General features: G+C 38.3%; 1 protein-coding gene across 2 annotated transcripts; it reads left to right on the forward strand.

Moving 5' to 3' along the window:
- Positions 1-285: 285 nt before the first annotated feature.
- LOC107798871 (uncharacterized) lies at positions 286-23148 on the forward strand. Of its 2 annotated transcripts, XM_075234189.1 has the most exons (7): positions 286-732; positions 2038-2185; positions 10720-10911; positions 13108-13236; positions 13436-13605; positions 18231-18361; positions 22722-23148. In XM_075234189.1, the coding sequence occupies exons 1-7, from the start codon at positions 567-569 to the stop codon at positions 22797-22799; spliced, it is 1014 nt and encodes a 337-aa protein (XP_075090290.1). In that variant the 5' UTR covers positions 286-566; the 3' UTR covers positions 22800-23148. The 2 variants fall into 2 exon arrangements, with proteins under 2 accessions (XP_075090290.1, XP_075090291.1); XM_075234190.1 differs by lacking the exon at positions 10720-10911.
- The last annotated feature ends 795 nt before the right edge of the window (positions 23149-23943 follow it).

A 23943-nucleotide genomic window follows, 5' to 3' on the forward strand; every position in this document is an offset into this window, starting at 1 on the left:
ATAATGATATTGAATCCGACACGGATTGACCTCCCCAGGTTCGAGGTTAGTTTGTTCCACCTTCGGTATCTTACTTCGATAAATTATCGTTCGAACTTGATCGGACGTGCTAAGACCGAAATCTATTTCGACCGTATACAGTGATCATAATAATCAATTTAAATCAAAAGTATTTAAAGTATTTTAAAGACAAAAGCACCTTGCAATTCGCAAGTCTCAACTAGTACATAAAAAATTAAACGTAAAACAACCCTTATATAAAAACCAACCGTACAGTAAACCGAAAGAATCCACTTTGACAGGCGTGAAGTAAAAGCATCGAAAGGCGACCAATCTTAAACAATATAAACCCAGTTTTCTCGTGTATAAATTCAACAATCAGATCAACTCCATAGCATTCTTATTTATCCGAAAAATATCTTAATCCGACTCCATCTCCTATCTATCTCTCATACACTTAACATAAATCCATAATCAAATTCCCCACTATAACACACACCCAAATTATAAAGAGAGAAATTTTTCGTTTTGTGGTGTTTATTATTGTTTGTGGGTTTTGTAAATAAATGGGGTCAGAATCAGATGAGAGGGAGGTGATATTGGGTGTAGATGGGGGCACCACCTCCACTGTGTGTGTTTGTATGCCACTTCTTCTCTTTTCCGAATTCCCTGATCCTCTTCCAGTTCTGGGCCGCTCCGTTGCTGGTTGTTCCAATTTTAATAGCGTTGGAGGTATTCAAATTCTCTTTTTCAACATATTTCTTTAAGTTTTAGCCCAATTGGCCAGTAGTAAAATATGACCCAATTGAAGTAGAATGGATATAGATGATTAACATATTCTACACCTAACTGGTTTACGATAATTGTCGTTTTCCACTAATGTTTTCTGATTTAAGAGTTGAATATATGAATGAGTCTTTTATGCTTCAAAGGGAAAAGGGGAAAGCTTTTAAATTTGAGTTTAACTTATATACACTATGAGTTTAACAAAAAATTTACACTATCAAAGAAATTTACAGGTATCCCTTCATAAAGTGTGATTTATAATATTTATTGTAATAAGGTAGGTTATCTGCTATGACTGGTAAAGGTGACCTGATGATGTATAAGTGCTTTCCGCCATTGGTGGATATTAGTTAAACTCTTTTAGTTTATGTTGGTTGCTTTATTTGCTTCTTTTCCAACATTAAGGGTTTCTGATGCTGTATTTTATGCGGTGGTTTGTTAGTTATTGGAAAAGAAAAAATACTTACAAAGACCTTTTTGGTCTTTATTTAGAATCTAGAGTCTAACTACTCCTTTTGCTTTTCATGGGTGGGGAGGAAGAAGGTAGAAAGAAAATATGTAGTTCATACTAATCAATCTACTACGTCTTAATCCCATATTAGTTTTGAGGTCAACTGTATGAATCCTCCTTCGTATCCATTGCCCTATCTGGGGTATTATGCACATGGGTGGATGTGCAAAATCCAAATAAATTGAGGATTCATCATAGTTATATTATTTTTATGTTGCTTGTCAATCTAACCTGACCATCCTACTTTACATGGGCTTGAGATCGGCCTCACACAGCTGAGTTAAGTAGCTCAATGAATCAGCAACTATGTGTAGTTCAGTAGGATAGTTGTACTTGAGCATATGCTGCCAACAACAACAACAACAAACCCAGTATATTCCCACGGGTGGGGTTTGGGGAGGGTAGTATGTACGCAGACCTTACCTCTACCTAGTGAAGGTGGGAGCATATGCCGCCAAGATTTGATTTATTGTCTCATGTGTTGAACATGCTTTCTAGAAGTTATTTTAAGCATGAATGGTCATCATTGCACGTCAATCTATTTAATGCAAAGTTATGTGATGAGCAGAATAATGTTGTATATTTCTGTGGATTTCAACTGTTGATCAATTGTTGAAGTATGCTAAGTCAACTGCTAGAACTGTTTTCCTTATGGTTGAAGTAATGTCAGAAGAAAATATTCTTGATTCCTAATATATATGAGTTTCTGTAGCCATTTCACTCTTGGTCCATGTTTACAGAAGATGTAGCTAGAGAAACACTGGAAAAGGTTGTGGCAGAAGCATTGCTTGATGCTGGTGTGAAACGATCAGCTGTTAAAGCAGTGTGTTTGGGTCTATCCGGTGTGAACCATCCAACGGATCAGGAGAAAATATTAGGCTGGTTGAGGTTTGCTACTCATCTGTTAAAGCTCTTCTTGTTTGTGGTTGTGGAGTTAATCTTGTACTTCAGGTGTAACTTTTGAATTTAGTATCAATATTAGGCTGCTGACATTTGCCTCATTATTTTAGTTGCATCCTGTTTGCATCTCAATCAAAGGGTTGAATGGCCTTTCCCCTAGGTTACTTTTGCTAGGAAGTTTTGAGAATCTACTCTAGTGTGCTTATGTAGTCAATCTGGTACCCGTCATTTTTTTTTTTGATGAAGTAATATGGTGGGATGATATCTTTGCGTGCTGACTAGGTATGCTGGAAACTTTTTTTATCTGTGGCATTTGTGCACCAAAGCTGCTTGTTCTGTGTGAAATCTAGATCTGTTTTCCCTATGGCATTTATTATGGTCTGAAAATCAAAATGTAGTAGAGCAATCACCAACATGAATGCAATATGTTGAGCCAGTTTGGAAATCCTTTTAGTAAAGTATTTTACTCTTTATCGTATTTTGATTTTGGATAAATTTGTAAATTGGTATATTTTACAGAGAGATCTTGGTTACTGAGGGAGAGTGCGATGCTCAATGACATCTGCACAAATGAGAATTATATAAGGAGTATTCAAATTCTTAATAGTTCATAGTGTGTTTTCTCTCCTATAACCTTCATGATTTTAGCACTCAAGGGTGTGACGTAATAGCCAATGAAGTGGGTTGAGAACCACGAGGTCTCATGTTCAAATCACAGCACTAGTTGATTTCTTCCTGTTTGTCCAAGCCTTGGTGGACAGAGTTACCCATCACTTGTGTTGGTGGGAGGTAGTAGGTAACCCGTAGAATTGGTCGAGGTGCGCGCAAGCTGGCCCGAGCATGGTTATAAACAAAAAAGACCTCATTTTATCAAGGCAATCTAGAAGCTATTTATACTGATCTACCCTGCACATACTTGGGAAAATACACCAATTTTGGAAAGTATGTGTCTTCCTTTCTAGCCAAGTGCTCTGTTCCTATTGCTAATGTCAGTTTTAAAGTATTGACCTTTGCTTAGCATAATTAAAACCTGAAAATCCTATCAGGAAAATTTAGTCGGTTTTATTGGAATGCGTTATTTTCACTACTCTAGACCTGTCAAGAACTGCCACAAGCTTTTCAAAGGTGCTCAAGCTTTTGAGGAGTCTTAAGTTATACAAGATAAGAACCTGAAAATAAGCCCACTAGTAAATAAACGTTTATTTATCCTAAAGTTCCGGTACATATGAATACAACAAACCCAGTACTTTCCCACAAGTGGGGTCTGGGGAGGGTAAGATGTACGCAGCCTTACCCCTACCCCCGGAAGGGCAGAGGCTGTTTCCGGTACTTATGAATGAGAAATATATTCCTCTGCTCCAAATGCTCTATATAAACCTGAATAATCCTAAAGTTCTAGACTTTTGGTACATAAGAATGTGAAATTAGTTGCTATATTTTTCTGCCCCCAATTGATTCCTGAGTAATGAAAGTCTCAAGGTTCAGATTTGCAATTTAATGAAATTTAAGTAATAGTACAGCAACTATGGGTTGATCCCAAGTTTGTCGGGGTCAGCTGTATGAATTATTACTTTCTTTTTTTGGCTCCACTTGGACCAGTTTCGTATTCAAGTCCTATGTATTTTATATTGTGAGAATTCACATCGACTGGTGCCACGCTGGCCGAACTGCAACTCTTCTGTCTCATCCGAGTTTGGGACAAGCGGACAAGCATAGTAAACAAGCTCACACGGCCACAATTAGTTTCTTGAAATCCAGTTAATCGAGGAAAGAAATTAATTTGTTGACATCTTTGTGTAGAATCTCATGAGTGCAGCTATCAGTTCCATTTTCAGACTACACAGGGCAGTAGGTGAATAACTTTAACTTTATCTTCAAACCTGATCTTAATGCAAATAAGAGGACAGCAAAACCATAAACTTATTTAAACTAACAAGACCTAGTTTACAGTAAAACCACTTCAGTAATGTTAACTGCTTTGTTTTCTCAGTAACTGAGAAATCTGCTGTTTCCAGCTTAGAAACTTGGTGGAGTAATGGGTCCGCGTCTTTACCCTTTTCCACTAAAAAAGTTGACTTGTCCCACCAGCCAGGGTTCAAACTCGTGAGGTGCTCTTGCCTTACATCCCGTGCTGTACTACCTTTGCCAATGAATCAAAGCCCTGGGGGCTATAGTACCAAGCAGTTTAACATAGTTGTGTCTTATAGGCTAACTGTTTCAAAACTATGGGACATTGGGACCTTGAGCTAGTTGTTCCAAGATTATGGGACATTTGGACCTTGACATGGGAAATACTTTATACGCGTGATAATGATGTATCTAGAATATTTATTCAAAATGTCTATGTTAGAATAGCTATGTGAATATTTTTTTTTGATAAGGTAAATTGTATTAATCAAAAGGGAGAGAACTCCCGTATACACGAAGTATACCAAAGACGTAGATAATTTACATCAGAACATGATTCTCTACAAAAAACGCCCAATCTTCTATACAAGTAGGGGCTAAATGAGTGCACCAAAAAGTGATCAAAGATAAAAGACTATTCTTAAGATGTGAAAAAGGAGACTCAATCTCCTCAAAAGCTCTCCTATTTCTCTCCCCCCATACTACCCACATGAGAGCTAACGGGGCGAACTTCCACGCCTTCTGCTTTCTTCTTCTACGAAAACCGCCCCAGCTATGTAACATTTCCTTTACAGTGCTTGGCATCACCCATTGAACACCAAAATGATTCAGGATTGCCCTCCACAAAGCAGAGGACACAGGGCAATGCAACATAAGGTGATCAACTTCTTCCCCTGAGCTTTTGCACATGTAGCACCAACTAACAAGTGTAATTCCCCTCTTTCGGAGATTTCAGCAGTCAAGATCACTCCCGTTGCCGCTAGCCATGCAAAAAAGCACACCTTCGTGAGCTCCCTAGGAATCCAGATCGAGGAGTATGGAAAAGTGGTCTCCTCTCTCACCAACATACTCTGGTAAAAAAGGACTTTACGGTGAACAAACCATCGCCACGCAAGCCCCATCTCCAAGAGTCACAGGATGGCTGAAGCCTGTCTTGCCCGTATAGCAGCGCCAACAAAACTTGGAGCTCCGCAATCTCCCAATCTTGCATGTTCCTCCTGAATGAGAGGTCCCATACTACCCCCTTCATGCTCCTTGCGAATCTGTTGGACCATCAGTTCTTTCTGGTTTGAAACTCTGAAGACGTGGGGGAAGGAGACCCTGAGAGTATCCTCTCCACACCACCTATGATTCCAAAAGCTGATTCTCCTTCCATCTCCCACCCTGTAAGTGATGTTGCCACTGAATGCTTCCCAATTCTTCATGATGCTCCTCCACATGCCACACCCGAAAGGTGTTGTGATCGCCTTAGTCCTCCAACCCCCTCCCGTTGAGTCGTACTTTTCTACTATGACCTCCCTCCATAGAGCATGCTCTTCTACCCCGAATCTCCACAACCACTTTCCCATTAAAGCTCTGTTAAATACCCTAAGATCTTTCACTCCAAGTCCACCCCACTTCTTTGGGGAAGTGACTATTTGCTAATTCACTAGATGAAACTTTCTAGTTCCATCCACCGCATCCCACAGAAAGTTCCTTTGAAGTCGCTCCAGTTTTTCTGTGATGCTCACCGGTGCATTCTAGTGATGGATGCTCTGAGCAAAATGATGGATCGTGCGGCGGGCGGAGGTTTCTTGAGAGGATTCTCAGCTCCGATTGGGGTGCTCAGTGCCCGAAGAGTCTCACATTTGCTTTTTGCGGATGACACACTGGTTTTCTGTGATGCCGACATGAATCAGTTGACCTACCTGAAGCAAGTCCTGCAGTGGTTTCAGTTAGTATCAGGACTCAAAATCAACATCGGCAAGTGTGAGATTTTCTCGGTAGGTGAGGTTACTAATATTGATGCCTTGTCTGGTGTTCTCAGATGCAAGGTGGGCTCCCTTCCCACTACTTACATGGGCCTCCCTTTGGGCGCTTCATATAAGGATACTACGGTTTGGAATCCAGTGATCGAACGGGTTGAAAAAAGATTAGCAGGGTGGCAGAAACGGTATTTGTCAAAAGGAGGTAAGGAAGTGCTTATCAAAAGCACTTTATCGAGTATGCCCACCTATTACTTATCACTGTTGCAATAACCAGGGCTACTATTAACCAGGACAGAGAATCTGACTGAGGAAATGGAGAACTTTATCCATCCCCTCCATCTTTCCCCAAACCCCATCCGCATCATAATGAAGTCCAGGAACTCCCAATTGACATGGTCGAAAGCCTTCTCAAGATCCAACTTGCATAGTAAGCCGGGTTCTCTATTTTTTCTTCTGGAGTCTACAAGTTCATTTGCCACCAAGGCAGCATCCAGTATCTGCCTACCTTCCACAAACGCATTCTGGGAGGACGAAACAGTCATGTCAAATACCTTCTTAAATCTGTTGGAAAGCACTTTAGAAATAATCTTGTAAATGCTCCCCACGAGACTAATAGGCCTGTAGTCTCTGATACAAGATGCACCTTCTTTCTTAGGCGCAATAGTAATAAAGGAAGCATTGATATTTCTCTCGAAAACACCATTCGCATGGAAGTATTCAATGGCTTCCATCAACTCCCCCTTGATGGTGTCCCAGAAGAGCTGAAAGAAAGCCAAGGAGAAATCATCAGGCCCGGGGGCCTTATCACCAGCACAACTCGACACAGCCTCGTGCACCTCCTCCTCCTCGAAAGCCCTTTCTAGCCACTCGCTGTCTCCCTCCCCTATATGGTTGAACTCTATTCCCCCAAAGTCGGCCTCCAACTAACTTCCTCTTTATATAAGTTCTCATAAAACCCCGCTATCGCCCCTTTTACCTCCTCCTCTCCCTCAATCCTCACCCCATCCACAACTAAGGACTCTATGAAGTTTCTCCTTCGATTTGCGAACGCCACCCTATGGAAAAACTTGGTATTCGAATCCCCCTCCTTTAACCAGAGCACCCTTGATTTTTGCCGCCAACTAGTCTCCTGAGCTATTGCTAACTCGACTATTTCCCTCTTAACCTCCCCCAATCTCTCTTTCTCAGATTCGTCTAACTCCCCCGCCCCTTCCCCTCTTTCTAAATCCCCCAATTCATGCATAAGCTCCCTCATTTTAACCTCTACCCTCCCAAAAACCTCCTTATTCCACCTAATAATATTTCCCTTGAGCAATTTGAGTTTCTTCGAAAGACGGTATGAAGGTGACCCTGATACCCCGTAGCTTGTCCACCATTCTTTCACCTTGTCACCGAATCCTGGCACTTTCAACCACATGTTTTCGAATCGGAAGGGAGCACGCACCCCCTCCCTCTGCATCCATCTAGCAAAATAGGCAAATGATCTGAAGTCAACCTGGGTAAAGGGATCTGCAGCACATTCGGCACCAACTCATCCCATGAGGGAGATGTCAGGAATCTATCAAGTCTAGACCTTGAGTTGGAATCCTCCGCCCTGGCCCAAGTAAACCTTTCCCCTGACCGAGGAAGGTCAATGAGAAAGTGATCATTGATGAAGTCAGAAAACTCCTCCATGGCCCTCGAAATCACACTACACCCTAATCTCTCCTCCGGGAATCTAATAGTGTTAAAGTCTCCCCCTAGAACCCATGGAATGTCCCATTGCCCCATAATATTGGCCAGTTCCTCCCAGAAAGACCCCTTGGACCCTTCCCCTACCGGCCCATACACTCCCCCAAATCCCCACTCCGCCCTACTCATTCTATCTTTGATGAGAGCTGCCAAAGAGAAAACACCCTTCCTAATCTCCTTTACCTCCAAGCTTCTATCATCCCACATAAGTAGAATGCCCCGGCACTTCCCGCTGCTGGGACCCAGTCATATTTCACCCAACTACCTCCCTAGACACTTCTCACGATCGCATCTGACAAAACTTTCATTTTGGTCTCCTGAAAACAAACTAGGTTGGCACCCCACTCCCTAACTCCCACTTTGATGATGGCCCTTTTGTTTGGGTCATTCATCCCCCTCACATTCCATGAAAGGATCTTAACTTCCATAAGCGACAATAGCCCCCATTTCCCCACCCCCCTAGCTGAGGTCCCTTTCTCTTTGTCACACACTCGCCCCCTTCTCTGATACACCACTATATCCCCTAAGTTATTTTGCTTAACACCTTTACCCAACTCCCTCCCTGCACCATCGTAACGAGATTGTTGCTCAATCTCCCTCAACAGTTCTAACACCCTATCTTCCTTCCCTTTAACAGAAACACCTAGAAACTTCCCAAAGATTAATAGTTTATCCTCCATCCAGAAATACATATCCCCTCCTCCGATCCTTGACAAACTTGGGCAGGCTTCTTCTATATGTGCCCTTTCCTTGCTACTATCAGAGGAATACAAGACCATAGCATTGCTAGCACTAGGAGTTTTAACCTCCGAAAGGGTCTCACCATTTCCTTGAGGGTCAGCAACCTCTGAAATTAACACCCCGTTGCTATAGGAATGTCCAGAACCATCAATAGTGTAGCATGGTGGAAGAGGTCATGGAACCCTTGGCGGCATATTAACTGAAAGTACTGGTCCGACACTAACATCAATTTGGGCATGCTCAACAATCACCCCAGAAGAAGAAGAAACTTTAAGTGTGGCCTCAGCACAACTAAGCCCAGGAGCAGGTGAGGGGTTGATGGAACCAGGTCTATCAGAGGCGGTGGGCCATGGATTAACAGCACCATCCTTAGCCGGTTCTGCCCCTGCAACAACGGCCATCGTAGAGGGGCACAAGTCACTAGAGCTCGGTGAAGGAGTGCCACTGTGTGAAGCACCATGGCCAGAGGAAGGAGGAACGACTGTTCCCATATGCTTAGGAGCCTTATCATGCGCAGCTTGAAATAAACTGGGCCTCTTAGGATCAATTATAATGGAATTGGGGAAAGTTGCTGGGCCCATGTGAGGAGGCCCAGGCCTATACTTGCTGAAAACTTGCCCGGCCTTATGATAAGTAGAAGACGATCGTCCCATTCTGCCTTTCCAGCCCGCCTCACGACCCATTCACGTCTTCTCCTCCTGTTATAATTTTGTCTTCCTCCCCCAATTTCAAACCTCCCGTCTCTTCTCGATCTAACGTCTGCTTCCGGCTTAATCCAGTGATCCGGTGAGCCCTCCCCTCCCCTCAGAGACTGATTTCCCTCCCCTCCCTTCTATTTGACCTTCCCTTTTCTTCCGTCGCTATCTCAGGCATAAAGATAGGGCGAAATTCAGGGCTCAACCAAACCCTATTAACTTAGGTAGCCATCTTCCACCACAGTGGAGACAGGGATTCTGTCCCCTTTCCTCACCACAATCCTCACTCGCGAGAGATCGTGTAAACTGCAAGTGACATCAATAAAACTCCCACAGATTTTCCCTATCTTCTTGAATAGGTCAAGACACCAAAGATGTACCGGGAGACCCACCATGTTGACCACCAATGTTTCGCCAGTGAAGTGAGGGTCAAGACACCCATCATGCTCCACCCATCTGTCTAGATTTAAAAAGTTCCCATCGAACCACCTGTTTCCTCAGACAAGAATTTCTGAAGCTTGAGACTTGTCAACAAAACGAAAGAGATATTGAGTGTCCCCCAATTGCGATATTTTCAGCCCGTCCTTGACGTTCCATGCCTCTGCTGCCAAGTTCCTAACAGCCTCCGGAGAACCAACCCATTTGGAGAAAGACCCAATGAGACTAGATTCCAAGAAACCCTTGCGCCTAAGAGTGTGCTCCTCGGACAGCGAGAAGTGTGGCTCCTGTCCTACGTCGAGCTTTCGATGGCATCTTCCCCCAAGTTCTAGGGCTGGCCAAGAGACAGCTTTGATAAAAGACATGTTTTTCAGTTTTCTAGATTCTAAAGAGAAAAATGAGCTTCTCTCTGTACAATCCATCATATTCTAAATGCGGCTATCCTGAAAAAACTGGCCAAAAACCTCAATAGTTGGAATAACAGTATTCACAGTGGGTGAAAACAGTATATAGGAAGGGAGTAAGGCCGGAAAAAGAAAACGTCGTCGGAATTTGGTGAAACTTGCACGGGATGGCTCGGAAATGCCTCGAGAAGAGGCTGTATGAAGAAACTGTTTTTGAAAAGTCGCCGGAAAAGGCCACACGCGCCGGCGCGTGGCTGGGATCTCGCCGGAAAGACAGTCGAGTTGGCGGCGCGTGAGGGCTCGGTTGCCGGGGGAATTTACTGGGGTTTGGTCGCGGTGAGCTTGGCTCTTGATGGGTGTGGTGGAAGTTTAGGAATAAGAAGAGATGGAAGAGGCTCGGCCATAGAAAGCACTGTTCAGGCATGCACTGTTCAAGCACTGTTCAGGCAACGAGGAGGAGTTCAAATGAACAAAGAGACTCTGTGCTCTAAATTTCTAATGAGATCAGAAAATCAACAAATTGCTCAATGGAATTGATTAATGATAAGTAGTCACATACTCACTATTGTTAGAATAGCTATTCTAACAGTCTATACGCTTTCACTAAATATTTGCCAAAACTGTGATTATTTTTACAGGAGTGCATTCCCAAGTCATGTTAAGTTGTATATTCAGAATGATGCTGTGGCTGCTCTAGCAAGTGGCACGATGGGAAAACTTCATGGCTGTGTTTTAATAGCTGGTACAGGAAGCATTTCTTATGGATTTACTGACGATGGAAGAGAAGCTCGGGCCGCGGGTGCAGGGCCTGTTTTGGGTGATTGGGGGAGGTAAAGTTGGTGCGTATTCATTATATTGATAAATATACGTATTCTGCTACAATTTCCTCTTCCCTATAGCCTGGAAAAATGAATATGTGGAGAAAAAGATTCGGCTCATACGTATAGGATTAATTGTTTTTTTAGTTTTTTTACTTTTCTCTTTTTTGTCATAAGAAAATATACAGGATTAACTGCTTTTTTTTTTTTTTTTTTTTTAAACTTTTCTCTTTTTTGTCATAAGAAAATACACTTCTGCTAATGTTGAATTCCACCATATCAGTTCGCCTTGGAAAGGTCTCCTTAGACATATCTGCATGGTAAAGTTTAGTGGTGTAGCTTTCTGTAATATTAATGTAGATTTTGTCATTGGCGAGGACGCTATAAGTTCTGAATAACAGTTGAATTTTGTTGCACAGTGGCAGATGTTTACGGCTTGCGACACATTATCTGCCAGCTGATGGCTAAACTTGAAACTTTGAACTTGTTGCATAAGCAGATAATTTTGTGAATATAGCAAGCGATCTTTGGATAGATGAGAGATCCGCTTTTGATGAAAGCTAATAAACTTGATACTAGAATTGATACAAGATTCTGTATTAATGTCCTCATAGATTATTTACTTTAATGTTTAGGACTCTCTAGTAAATTCATTGCTGCTCCGAGATTGCGTTATAAATCCAAACCCATCAGATTATGTTTTTAAGTGGAGAACTTAGTCCTTTCCTGTTGGAGCACTTGAACTAACTCGTTTCCTAGTTGTGTATCTTAGTTGATGACATTGAAATGAGACTATGTTATCCTAATTGTGATTGGCGAATGAAGTCGGTTATACCTACTTTGGTTTGACAGTTGAAAGAGATAAAATGATCAAAGGAATAGGAAGAGATCCCAGAGAGCTGTTATTCTGTGTCCTAGCGGGTTTACTGGCATATTCAAATGCATTCAGTGGCCATGTGCATCTCAAATTGCAGCAACTCGGGATTCTCCCTCAAGCTTGTCATAGAGTTATCTTTCTCGCGTCTAGCTTTCAATGAGGTTGTATGGAGTATTTCCTACTACACCATTGGTTAAGCCATGGCAAGTTGATCCCAATTTTCAGGACTAGTATTGTAATTCACACCCAACTCTGCATTGGTATAGTGTCTATCTTAACATGCGTTGTTATACCACGTTGAAGTGGATTACGAGCGATAGTCATTTCTCCCTTGTCCTGGTACTGTGTCATTCGATGCAATAAAACTTTGAGCACTGGGCTTCATGGTCAAGGTAAATCATCGATGCTATGAGCTATCCCTTGATGCTTTGGTTTGGCACCTAACTGCTATAACAGGTTGAATTAATTCAGGTTACAGTATTTCACTAAAATATATCAGGGGTAAGTTTTCTGTCAGTACCTGTGATATTCTGCTTTCTTCCTGCTTCTACTTCATGGTTATTCAAAGAGAATATTATTACTTTCCTGGAGCTCCTTTTAAGACTAAAAAATTCAATATTCTAAATGCAATGGACATCCATGCTTGAGTTACATGTCAAGCAAAATTTACTAGGAGAAAATGTCCAACTGATTTTAAAAATATGTGTCGTATCTAATACTAGTGGGATTTTACTACCCTTTCTTTGACCCCACTTTGTGGGATTTTACTGGGTCGTTGTTGTTGTTGTTGTTGTTGTGTCGTATCTAATACTAGTTTTAGGATTTTGTTAAGTTTAAACAACAACAATAATTGTACTATACTAGCACTTGCTTTCTGTTTATATTTGATGGAGTGCAGTGATATGTCCAAATTGGCGCTTGTCCATGAGTTACATTTTTGGGTTAGGATACTCTTAGCCCAAAGCAGTTGGGATCTTTAATTTGTTTATTTTCTGTGAATTATCTGTACTTCATTTTCTTGTTTTTGAGGCTAAATAGCCCTAGATCAATGATGTGGCTGAATGACACCTTAATAATTGATAAATGATAACTAACACTACTACTTTTTTCAAACTGTCATTTATGTTCTTTCATTTTTAGTTCATGTCGTAGTGTTCACTGTTCAGGATATATACTTGCTAAGGTTTGTTGCAAAAGAAAGAGATCAATAGGTAAATAAATGAATAAATGAAGAAAGAACACAGAAAATATTGTATTTTTTAAAGTTTTTTTACAAGTGAATTTGCTTATCTTTCGAACATGATTATAACTATCAGTTTCTGCTATTGCAGTGGCTATGGGATTGCTGCTCAAGCATTGATTGCAGTGATGAGGGCTCATGATGGTCGAGGTCCACAAACAATGCTTTCGAGTTGTATTCTACAGTCACTAGGTCTTTCTTCTCCGGACGAACTAATAGGGTATCTTCTCTAAACTGATTTGTGTCAAAGTTGATGGGCATTTCAAGTGCCTTCTCCAGCTTCTTCCATTCCGTTAGGGACAGGATTGTAAGGACCCACATTGGGCAACATTTACACCACATAAACTTGATTTGTATAAAGAATATTTGCACAAGAACAATATTTTTGGCTGTTTCATTTCATTCTTATTGGGATCTAGGTGGACCTATGCGGATCCATCTTGGGCTCGCATTGCAGCACTTGTTCCAGTAGTTGTATCCTGTGCAGAGGATGGAGATCAAATTGCAGACGAGATCTTACATAATGCAGTTCAAGAATTGGCTATAAGTGTCAAAGCTGTTGTCCAAAGACTACGCTTGGCCGGGGAAGGTTTGGCCTTTATAAAAATTCTGAATTTTATATGTTTTTATCATTCTCTATTTCTCTTCGTTCTTGCACTTAAATGATATACATGCCTACTCAGCTGCTTTTAACTTGTTAGTTTGATGTAGCTACTAGCTTCTCTACTTTTTGGTATACTACTTGTATGCATGGTTTTTCTCCCAACATCAATAAAATTATTTACCTTATAAAAAGAAACTTATTAATCCTCTCCTATACACACATGATTGTAATTTGGTGACCGAGGTAACTCAAGAGAGAATGGGAAATTTTACGGTTGAAGAAGATGAGCCATTGCTGATATTAATATTTTCTTCAGATTTTAGATTAGTTTCATATTACTATAGAATTGTTTTATGTATATTTTTAAATTGTAGATTATGTTTAGATCTTCGAGGTTCAGTTTATATCTATTGCCATATCACCTTCTCCTATCATCGTCACTTTGACTAGCTTATTTGCTAGAGCTCTCTCTTCTCTATGAAGATAAGACCCCTGTTTACTTTTTTTTTTTCCAAAACTTGAGACATACCATATGAATTAATAGTGGGTACTAGGCCTGGCAAGTGGGCGACCGGCCCAGGACCGCTGGCCAGACGGGCCAAACGGTTAAACGGGCCAGGACCGTTTGGTCCGGTTTTAGCGGGCCTGGTCCGGTCTTGTGGGCCGGTCCTATGATTTGGCCCGTCAGGCCCGGGACCGGTTGGCCCGCCAGAGCCCGGGACCGGACCGTGACCGGGACCGGCCTAGTCCCTTTAATGGGCCTAGCGGGCCCAAAGGCTAATTTTTTTTTATTTATTTATTTTTTTTTTTAAAAACGTTGGACTATATATACATCTTAAGATATACTATACTACATATACATCTTAAGATATACTATATATACTATACTACATATACATCTTAAGATATACTAATATATAGTAAGATGTATATATATTATAGTATAGTTTAGTATACATATAAGCTTATATATATACTATACTATAGTCTATACTATATATACATCTCATAAGATATATAAACTATATTCGATATACTATATATACATCTTAAGATATACTATATATACTATACTATATATACATCTTAAGATATACTATATATACTATACTACATATACATCTTAAGATATACTATATATACTATACTATATATACATCTTAAGATATACTATATATACATAGTATACTAGATATATATAGTAGATATACTATACTACATATACATCTTAAGATATACTATATATACTATACTATATATACATCTTAAGATATACTACATATACATCTTAAGATATACTATATATACATAGTATACTAGATATATATAGTAGATATACATGTATATATAGTATATCTTAAGATGTATATATAGTATATAAATCGAATATAGCTTATATATAGTAAGATGTATATATATTATAGTATAGTATAGTATACATATAAGCTTATATTTATACTATACTATAGTCTATACTATATATACATCTCATAAGATATATAAACTATATTCGATATACTATATATACATCTTAAGATATACTATATATACTATACTATATATACATCTTAAGATATACTATATATACATAGTATACTAGATATACTAGATATATATAGTAGATATACTATACTATATATACATCTTAAGATATACTATATATACTATACTATATATACATCTTAAGATATATATATACATCTTAAGATATACTATATATACTATACTACATATACATCTTAAGATATACTAAGTATACTAGATATACTAGATATATATAGTAGATATACATGTATATATAGTATATCTTAAGATGTATATATAGTATATAAATCGAATATAGCTTATATATAGTAAGATGTATATATATTATAGTATAGTATAGTATACATATAAGCTTATATTTATACTATACTATAGTCTATACTATATATACATCTCATAAGATATATAAACTATATTCGATATACTATATATACATCTTAAGATATACTATATATACTATACTATATATACATCTTAAGATATACTATATATACTATACTATATATACATCTTAAGATATACTATATATACTATACTACATATACATCTTAAGATATACTAAGTATACTAGATATACTAGATATATATAGTAGATATACATGTATATATAGTATATCTTAAGATGTATATATAGTATATAAATCGAATATAGCTTATATATAGTAAGATGTATACATATAAGCTTATATTTATACTATACTATAGTCTATACTATACTATAGTCTATACTATACTATATATACTATACTACATATACATCTTAAGATATACTATATATACATAGTATACTAGATATACTAGATATATATAGTAGATATACATGTATATATAGTATATCTTAAGCTATACATATAGTATTATGTTGGTTATGCGTCACTAGTTCGTGACAATGTGAGTATTTGTTTCTTTAGTTGATAGTGCATATACCTAAGTTGCTCGGACTCTTCACTTTCAGTGCCGCACCCGTGTCGACACGACGTGGGTGTGGGTATGGGTGTGGGATCCGTGTTGGATCTGGTCAACCGATTTTGGATACTTTGACCAAAATCAACGGAGAAATTTGGGACAGATACAATGATTTTTGAAAACAAATCAAAAGGTAGGGTGATATGGAAGAAAATGGAATACCTTGTATATATAAATTTCTATGTTAGTCCTTTTCCTTTTATCTCCTTCTAAAATTCTACTCTTATTCAATATTTTCTCCTTCTCAGAATACCTTGTAAGTTTTTCACATAATGTCTCATAATTTAGACATATTTTTATAACTCTATTTTTAAATAATTGAATTATTTTTAGCCGAATCCCCGCACCCGTATCCGTACCTGGATCCGTACCCCCGAATCTTTAAATTTAGATCATGAAGGATCTGACCTCTAGATCCGCACCCGTATCGGACACCCGCACCCGAGTCCGAGCAACTTAGGTAACTATAGTTGTCCTAGCTTACCAAATGTTTGCGATATACTATATATACTATACTATATATACATCTTAAGATATACTATACTATATATACATCTTAAGATATACTATATATATTATACTATATATACATATTAAGATATACTATATATACTATACTACATATATTATATATACATAGTATACTAGATATATATAGTAGATATATATTAAGATATACTATATATACATCTTACTATATATATATATAGCTTATATATCTTAAGATGTATATATAGTATATTTTAAGATGTATACTATGTATATATAATATATATATATATATATATATATTTTAAGATGTATATATAGTATATAAATCGAATATAGCTTATATATCTTTATTACTATTTTTTTCTCTAACTTCTATAAAAAAAAATTAAAAATAGAAAGTTTCTGTTGGGCCCGTTTGGGCCCGGAACCGGACCGGCCCACTAAACCCAGGCCCATTAGTTCATGGTCCCGGTCCCGGGCCGGTTCCAGCAATAAGCCCGCGAGGCCCAGGACCGTTTAGGACCGGACCGTATAGGACCGGCCCACTTAGGACCGGGCCCGCGAAGCCCACTTAGGACCGGGCCCGGCCCACTTGCCACCCCTAGTGGGTACTATAGTCTAATTTATCTTTTTCTCTTCCCTGCTTCCTTTCCTCCCCCCAATTTTAACCTTCTTTGTCCCTTCTCTCCCATCTTCCTTTTGATAGTACATCAATTTTAGCATCAGAACACAAGTTCTGAATCGCCAGTCATTGCTGCATCCTAGTATGATAGCCAATTAAATAATCGTCACCTGACCCTTCATGAAATAACTCAACCCTCAACATTCAGGTGAACCTTCACGAAATAATTCGACCCTCAACAGTCAATTGGCATTCCTTTCTTGATGCTTTTTCATCAAAGATGAGATTCTTCTACTACTGCCGAAATCTTTGGAATTATGCTAATACCCTCACTGTGGTCCTAGCCAACCTTTTTGACATTTTGAGGGGAAATTGTTGCAGTTCATACAAACAACAACTACGCCTCACTCCCAAACAAGTTGGGTTCGGCTATATGAATCCTCACTGGTCATGTTCCCGGTTTAAATTCATCTAATGATGTAGTTCATAATGATATAAAAAATTGTAAAGTATAAGAAAATGGGCTGTCGCAGATTCTTGAGATTTTTGTTAGATTTTTAGATTATTTTCATATTTATTTTTGATTACTTGCATAGTTGTCTTATAGGTTTAGATTAGGTATTAATCAACGAGTTCTTCTCATTATCACTATTTCTTTGATTTTATCCATCCTTACATTTTAGTTAGACAGAGTTTTGGTTGTGTTATGAACTAGCTTGTTCAAGGTTCTCAATCGATAAATAGGATCTTGTGTACCTATTAACACTGGTGAGAAGTTTGGGTTTTTGGGATTTCTCTGTTATTCCGAAAAGAAAGAAGAACTGGATGAAAAGTTTATGAATTGATATTGGGTCTTACAATCTCTTTCACACTGTCTCACTTTTCCTCTCTTAATTTTTATCTCTTTTATCCTTATCCATTTCTTTCCCTTGCATTTCTTCTATCTCCCTTTTGGCACTAAATTAGTGCTTGTTGACGACTGCAGATGGAAAAGGTTCCTTCCCTGTTGTTATGGTTGGAGGCGTACTTGGAGCCAACAATAAATGGAATATAGGGAATGAAGTCACTAATTCTATTTTAAAGACTTATCCTGGAGCTTGTGTAATTAGACCAAAGGTTAGTACTGTTCTCTCGATATGATTTTGAGTTTGTCCAGTTTTTCACGACAACTTTGAGGAGGATGCCAAGTTCATTTAGTAACTGTTTTCTTTTGAAGTTGGTGGGGGGAAAATGCAATCATTCTTTAAATTCGTTATTTCTGTTGATATTGCCATATTTTCTTGCTTTCTGTTGTTTGTGCAGTCTCTGTTAGGTCCTCATTTTTTTGGTGCTCCTTATCTTCAATTATAGTTGGACCACGAGCAATGAGGGAGCACAGGAATATCGGTTTCTCATTTTTTGAATACAAATTACGTATATAAAAACTACATAAAAGTACTATAAACCAACACATATATAGAAGTACTACTGTCATCCACACCCTTGGTGTGGACTAGTGGTCAATGAAATGGATGTAAACTTGGAGACAAATCCCGCAGCATAGACAAAATACACGAAGTATTTCTTCCCATCTACCTAAATCTTGGGGGCAGAGTTACCCGATATTTGTGCTGATGGAAGGTAGCACGTATCTGGTAGAATAATGGAGGTACACACAAACAGACCTGGAACAACGGTATAGAAAAAAAGTACTATTGTCATTCTTTTTCATTTCACTTGTTTAGAAAGAAATGGAAGGGGTAACTGGTAAAGTTACTGCCATGTGACCAGGAGGTCATTCAAGTTGTAGAAACAGCTTCTTGCAGAAATGCAAGGCAAAGCTGCGTATAACTAAGTTGCTCGGACTCTTCACTTTCAGTGCCGCACCCGTGTCGACACGACGTGGGTGTGGGTATGGGTGTGGGATCCGTGTTGGATCTGGTCAACCGATTTTGGATACTTTGACCAAAATCAACGGAGAAATTTGGGACAGATACAATGATTTTTGAAAACAAATCAAAAGGTAGGGTGATATGGAAGAAAATGGAATACCTTGTATATATAAATTTCTATGTTAGTCCTTTTCCTTTTATCTCCTTCTAAAATTCTACTCTTATTCAATATTTTCTCCTTCTCAGAATACCTTGTAAGTTTTTCACATAATGTCTCATAATTTAGACATATTTTTATAACTCTATTTTTAAATAATTGAATTATTTTTAGCCGAATCCCCGCACCCGTATCCGTACCTGGATCCGTACCCTCGAATCTTTAAATTTAGATCATGAAGGATCTGACCTCTAGATCCGCACCCGTATCGGACACCCGCACCCGAGTCCGAGCAACTTAGGCGTATAATAGATCCTTGTGGTCCGGCCCTTCCCCAGACCCTGCGCATAGCGGAAGCTTAGTGCACCGGGCTCTTTTTTTTTTTGTTTAGAAAGAAATGACAAGATTTAGAGTACGAGTTAAAGTATCTAATAATTGGTGTGAATTAGCTTCCTCAATCTTTTTGACATAAAATTTACATAAACAGGAACTACATAAAAGTAATATGAGCCATAACTTTTATAAAAAAAGCTACTTAGGAAGCTTTTCCGAAAAATTGTGTTTAAAAAAAGTTTTGATTATGCCCCCGGTGCTTATTTCAAGTGGCAAAGGTTGAGGGACTTGTGACAAGTTCAGGAAGCCTGGTATTTAAGTGGAAAGGGTAGAGGGGCAGACCCCATTATCCCCAAGTTTCGAAGGCTGCGGTTGGTCATAAGCGTTGGCCCCAAAAGGATTTCTTGCTCATAAATTAAAGATGTTTGATTACCACGGTGTCATATAAAAAGTTTTTTTTTTCATTTCCAAAAGTGTAACATAAGTTCTTTCAACTGAATAATCTCATATATGTGGCCATCTTAAGAAACATATCACAGTCTCTTCTAATTCTTTGCTTCTTGTCTTCATTCTTTCAAAATAAGCAAGGGTCTTCCTCTACTCAGACTGTCATTTACATTATTTGGCTACTTGATAGAGGATGTCATGTGATTCTTTCATAATATTAGGTTGCGCTTCCTAGTACGCAGCTGTATATTAATTTGTTACAAATTTACATATTGAACTTTACATTAGTACATGGATTTTATAGAAGTTTTGAGATTGTAATAGTTTTCAGCGGTGCTGAAGTTTTGTATGCTTTCTGTACCTTCCTGGTACATTTTTAATGAAATTTACATTACCTTATTAAAAAAAAAAAAACCTTTACATATTGGAAATAATGTCCCTTCTCAAAATTGTGTTGCTTTTTCTTGCTCTTAAAGAATTTTTCTCTCTTGACTCCCCACTTTGCTCCTTTGACACCGGGATCTGATTGCGAAAGTTTACATGGAGGGAACTTTAATAAATTCTCTTAAACCAACTGCTTCCACCATCAGCTCTCGGTGATGCCAATGTCAAGGTTAAGGTGACCCTTCATATGTTGAATATGCATTTTAGAGAATGAAGATGTTTGCTTAGAGTTTCAGACAAGATTCACCTAATTACTTTGATACCCAAAGTTGAGGGTAGCATGTCTCTGTATCACAATAGCCAATCACACACTATGTATCTTTAAAACTTCACTTCCTGAAATATGAGTGCTCGGATTCTGCAAGATCAATGCTATTGTGAACAGTTCCGAAATAAATTTATGATTCTTGCTGGTTGTTTTTAGTCAGACAGGACATGTGAGCAAACATAAATGCACTGAAGCAGCACCGATTTGGCTTGTTATGTTAGCTAATATTTTGTTGATGTAGGGATATAATTTCTAGTGGCGCTTCTTTATAACCCGTGGTACATTGCCATTCTTTTTGTTATTCTGCTCCCAGTGCATATAAACTGCATTGCCAATGCTAACTTGAGTATGCTACCTTTCCATGTTTCTTTGTTACTGTCTCGAATTCTTTTATTCTTCTCTTAGTTTCTCTCCTTCTCCGTCAGGGACATACCTTTCTTTATTCTTCCTTTTCTGGGGGTGGGTGAGTGGAGTAAGGGCAACTTATCTTTCTTCGAATTTACAGTAAAAGAAGTACACACACACATGGGCATGTATGCGCGCATGTGCGCAAGCGAAACACACATATACAGAACTAGTAAGGCATCTCCATTTAGATATCAACACTAAACAGTGTGGCACATGTAATTTTTTGCAAGTGCGGCAAACCTTGTTTTACATTGTTGCCTTAAATAGGTTTTCACCATTTGCATACAAGAAGCAAATGAAAATTAGCTGTACATCATCACACATATAAGGTGGAAAATGATACCAATAAAAAAAAGTTGCTCAAAAAAGAAATATGGCGTGAAGTGTGAGGTCCAGACAGTGTTAAACACATGTCCATTTATGTGTTAATTGGATCACGATCTTTTCCATTTTAAACAAAACAGCTATAAGGTATAAATAGTTCCTATCTGCTGAGATTCAATCTGTGGAATAGGATTTGATGAATATCCACTGTTGTATTAAGACTTTTCATCATAGAACATACTAAGAATTCTCGACATGTTTTATGAAGGGGAGCCTTGGTGTAACTGGTAAAGTTGCTGCCATGTGACCAGGAGGTCACGGGTTCGAGCCGTGGAAACAGTCTCTTGCAGAAATGCAGGAGTAAGGCTGCGTACAATAGACCCTTATGGTCCGGCCCTTCCCCGGACCCCGCGCATAGCGGGAGCTTAGTGCACAGGGCTGCCCTTTGTTTTATGTCAAAGCAACCTCAAGATTTCAACTTCTCGTGACCTCATCTTGCTTTCAAAAAAGTAAAGTGATTTTTTTTCTTTTTCCAAATACCTGCTTTTTAAAAATGAAAATCCTTTTCGGAAACCCTTAAAAGCATTTTGGTGATTTTTTATAAAGCAAAACATTCACTTTGGCTCCATTGTACCATGCTTCTCAAATTGAGCAAACTATTGTGGCATTGCTTCGAGTTTTTGTGTTTCCAGTTCAATGACTTGTTGAGAATCACTGTTCGTGTGTATTTGCTCATTGTCTGTGTATATTAGACATTTCTTGTTTGACTGTGATCAATCCAGTTCTAGTTGATAACGCTCTCTGAAGAATTGTCCTTTTGTTCTTGTCTATTATCCTGGATTATTTTTGGGGGCATAATACAGTATTTAACATAAATAAGATGGGTGAATCCATTTTCCATCACACAGACGCTTGTGTCGGTGCTTATTTTGCCCTCCTGTGAAGAGCAGTTTTATGATTACCCAGATATGAAATTTTAGGTGTGAGATTCCATTCCATGAATTATTGTAACCTACTATGTAAAAGCTAAAAATTGGTCTCGTGAATCCTTTTGACATTTCCCCCCTTTGATATCTGCGATAGCCACATCATTGATCAATGGTTTCTTATGCAGAAGAAAACAAATAAACCATGAATGGGCTTTTATCTCACCCTGGAACTGTTTTTCTCTTAAATTACCATGATTTTCCTAGTATGTTTAATGCTTGTCACACAATTTTTCAGGTAGAGCCTGCAGTTGGAGCTGCTTTATTGGCCTTAAATTTCTTGATGAAAGAAACAGTAGCTAATGGCCATAGTTGACACCTGATTGTACATAGCTAACTGTGTTAACTGTATAATCATTGAAGTTCTCTTTAATCGGTGGTTCCAATTCTGGGAGGGCATGTCCTTGGATCATGGTACTGTACTTGCCTTCTCTTTCCATTGCATATGCAGACTGCTAAAAATGATCTGTTATTCAAATGAACGTTGCACCAACTTGTTGTAACATATCTTTGTTTCCTAAGTTGGGCAGTCTTTTGGTGCTGGAGGAGAGGGAAGGAGATTGTTTGGTCATAGTTGCATTTGTATTGCTGATGGTTATATAGAATTCATAACTGATCAGTATGTTATGTAATCTCTTTTATAGCATTCTCTGTTTGAGATAAATCCATTTTTCGTTGCATGGGGGAATGGGGTTGAACAGTTTTATTAGCGTGTCTCAAGTATCTCCCGCTTTAACCATAGTTGAATTATAATCTTGATAAGTTGCGATCTCTAATTAGCGACTTCTTCAAACAAATTATATCACTTATATTAATAAAATAACTACTTGTGGAAACTTCGATGCAACATGCAAAATTTTACCAGCCATTGACATTTGAACTAGAAAACTAGTCCTTTAGAGTGTTTTTCATTCATGCGTTAAATGCCTATTGTTAGCTTAGACTTGAACAAACAAAATCCATATAAAGATTCCTAAACAAGAAAAATAACTGCAATTACATATGGCTCTATAGTTTTTTTCCACTCGAAATCCATATAAAGTTCTATATTCAATTTACCTTGGAAATGATGTTCTTTACCCATAGTTCTCATTTTTGATTGATACTTTCTAATTTCTATTACACTAAAATTGAAATGAGTCTTGTCATTTATTTTTAGTTTCTAATGATACTTGAGCATATTCCTTCTCCAAGGAAAACTTAAAAGCATATATGCTAAAAGACAAAAGTGTTTCTAAGTAGATGCATGTCTATTCATCAAACAAGTATTTGCATGCATACTGTAAGTAAGCATTATTTTCTGATATATACACAATTTCACCCTTGATGTATACACGAGGTTTTCTTTTCCCCCCTTTCTTGTTTTTCGATTTGCCTCCTTATGTACAACCTTTATTTGAATTGCGCGATATCATTCGCAAAATCAGAGGATTGTTCATTTGTGAAAGGATAAAGAATGA

Source organism: Nicotiana tabacum, chromosome 17, assembly GCF_000715075.1.
Source record: "Nicotiana tabacum cultivar K326 chromosome 17, ASM71507v2, whole genome shotgun sequence".
Taxonomy (NCBI): Eukaryota; Viridiplantae; Streptophyta; class Magnoliopsida; order Solanales; family Solanaceae; genus Nicotiana; species Nicotiana tabacum.

Bases quoted from the DNA above. Each gene is read 5' to 3' on its own strand.
- LOC107798871 (XM_075234189.1), top strand. From the start codon at position 567: ATGGGGTCAGAATCAGATGAGAGGGAGGTGATATTGGGTGTAGATGGG. The intron at 10,912-13,107 runs GTAAAGTTGGTG...CTGCTATTGCAG, and splicing joins GTTTTGGGTGATTGGGGGAG to TGGCTATGGGATTGCTGCTC. The intron at 13,237-13,435 runs GTATCTTCTCTA...ATTGGGATCTAG, and splicing joins TCTCCGGACGAACTAATAGG to GTGGACCTATGCGGATCCAT.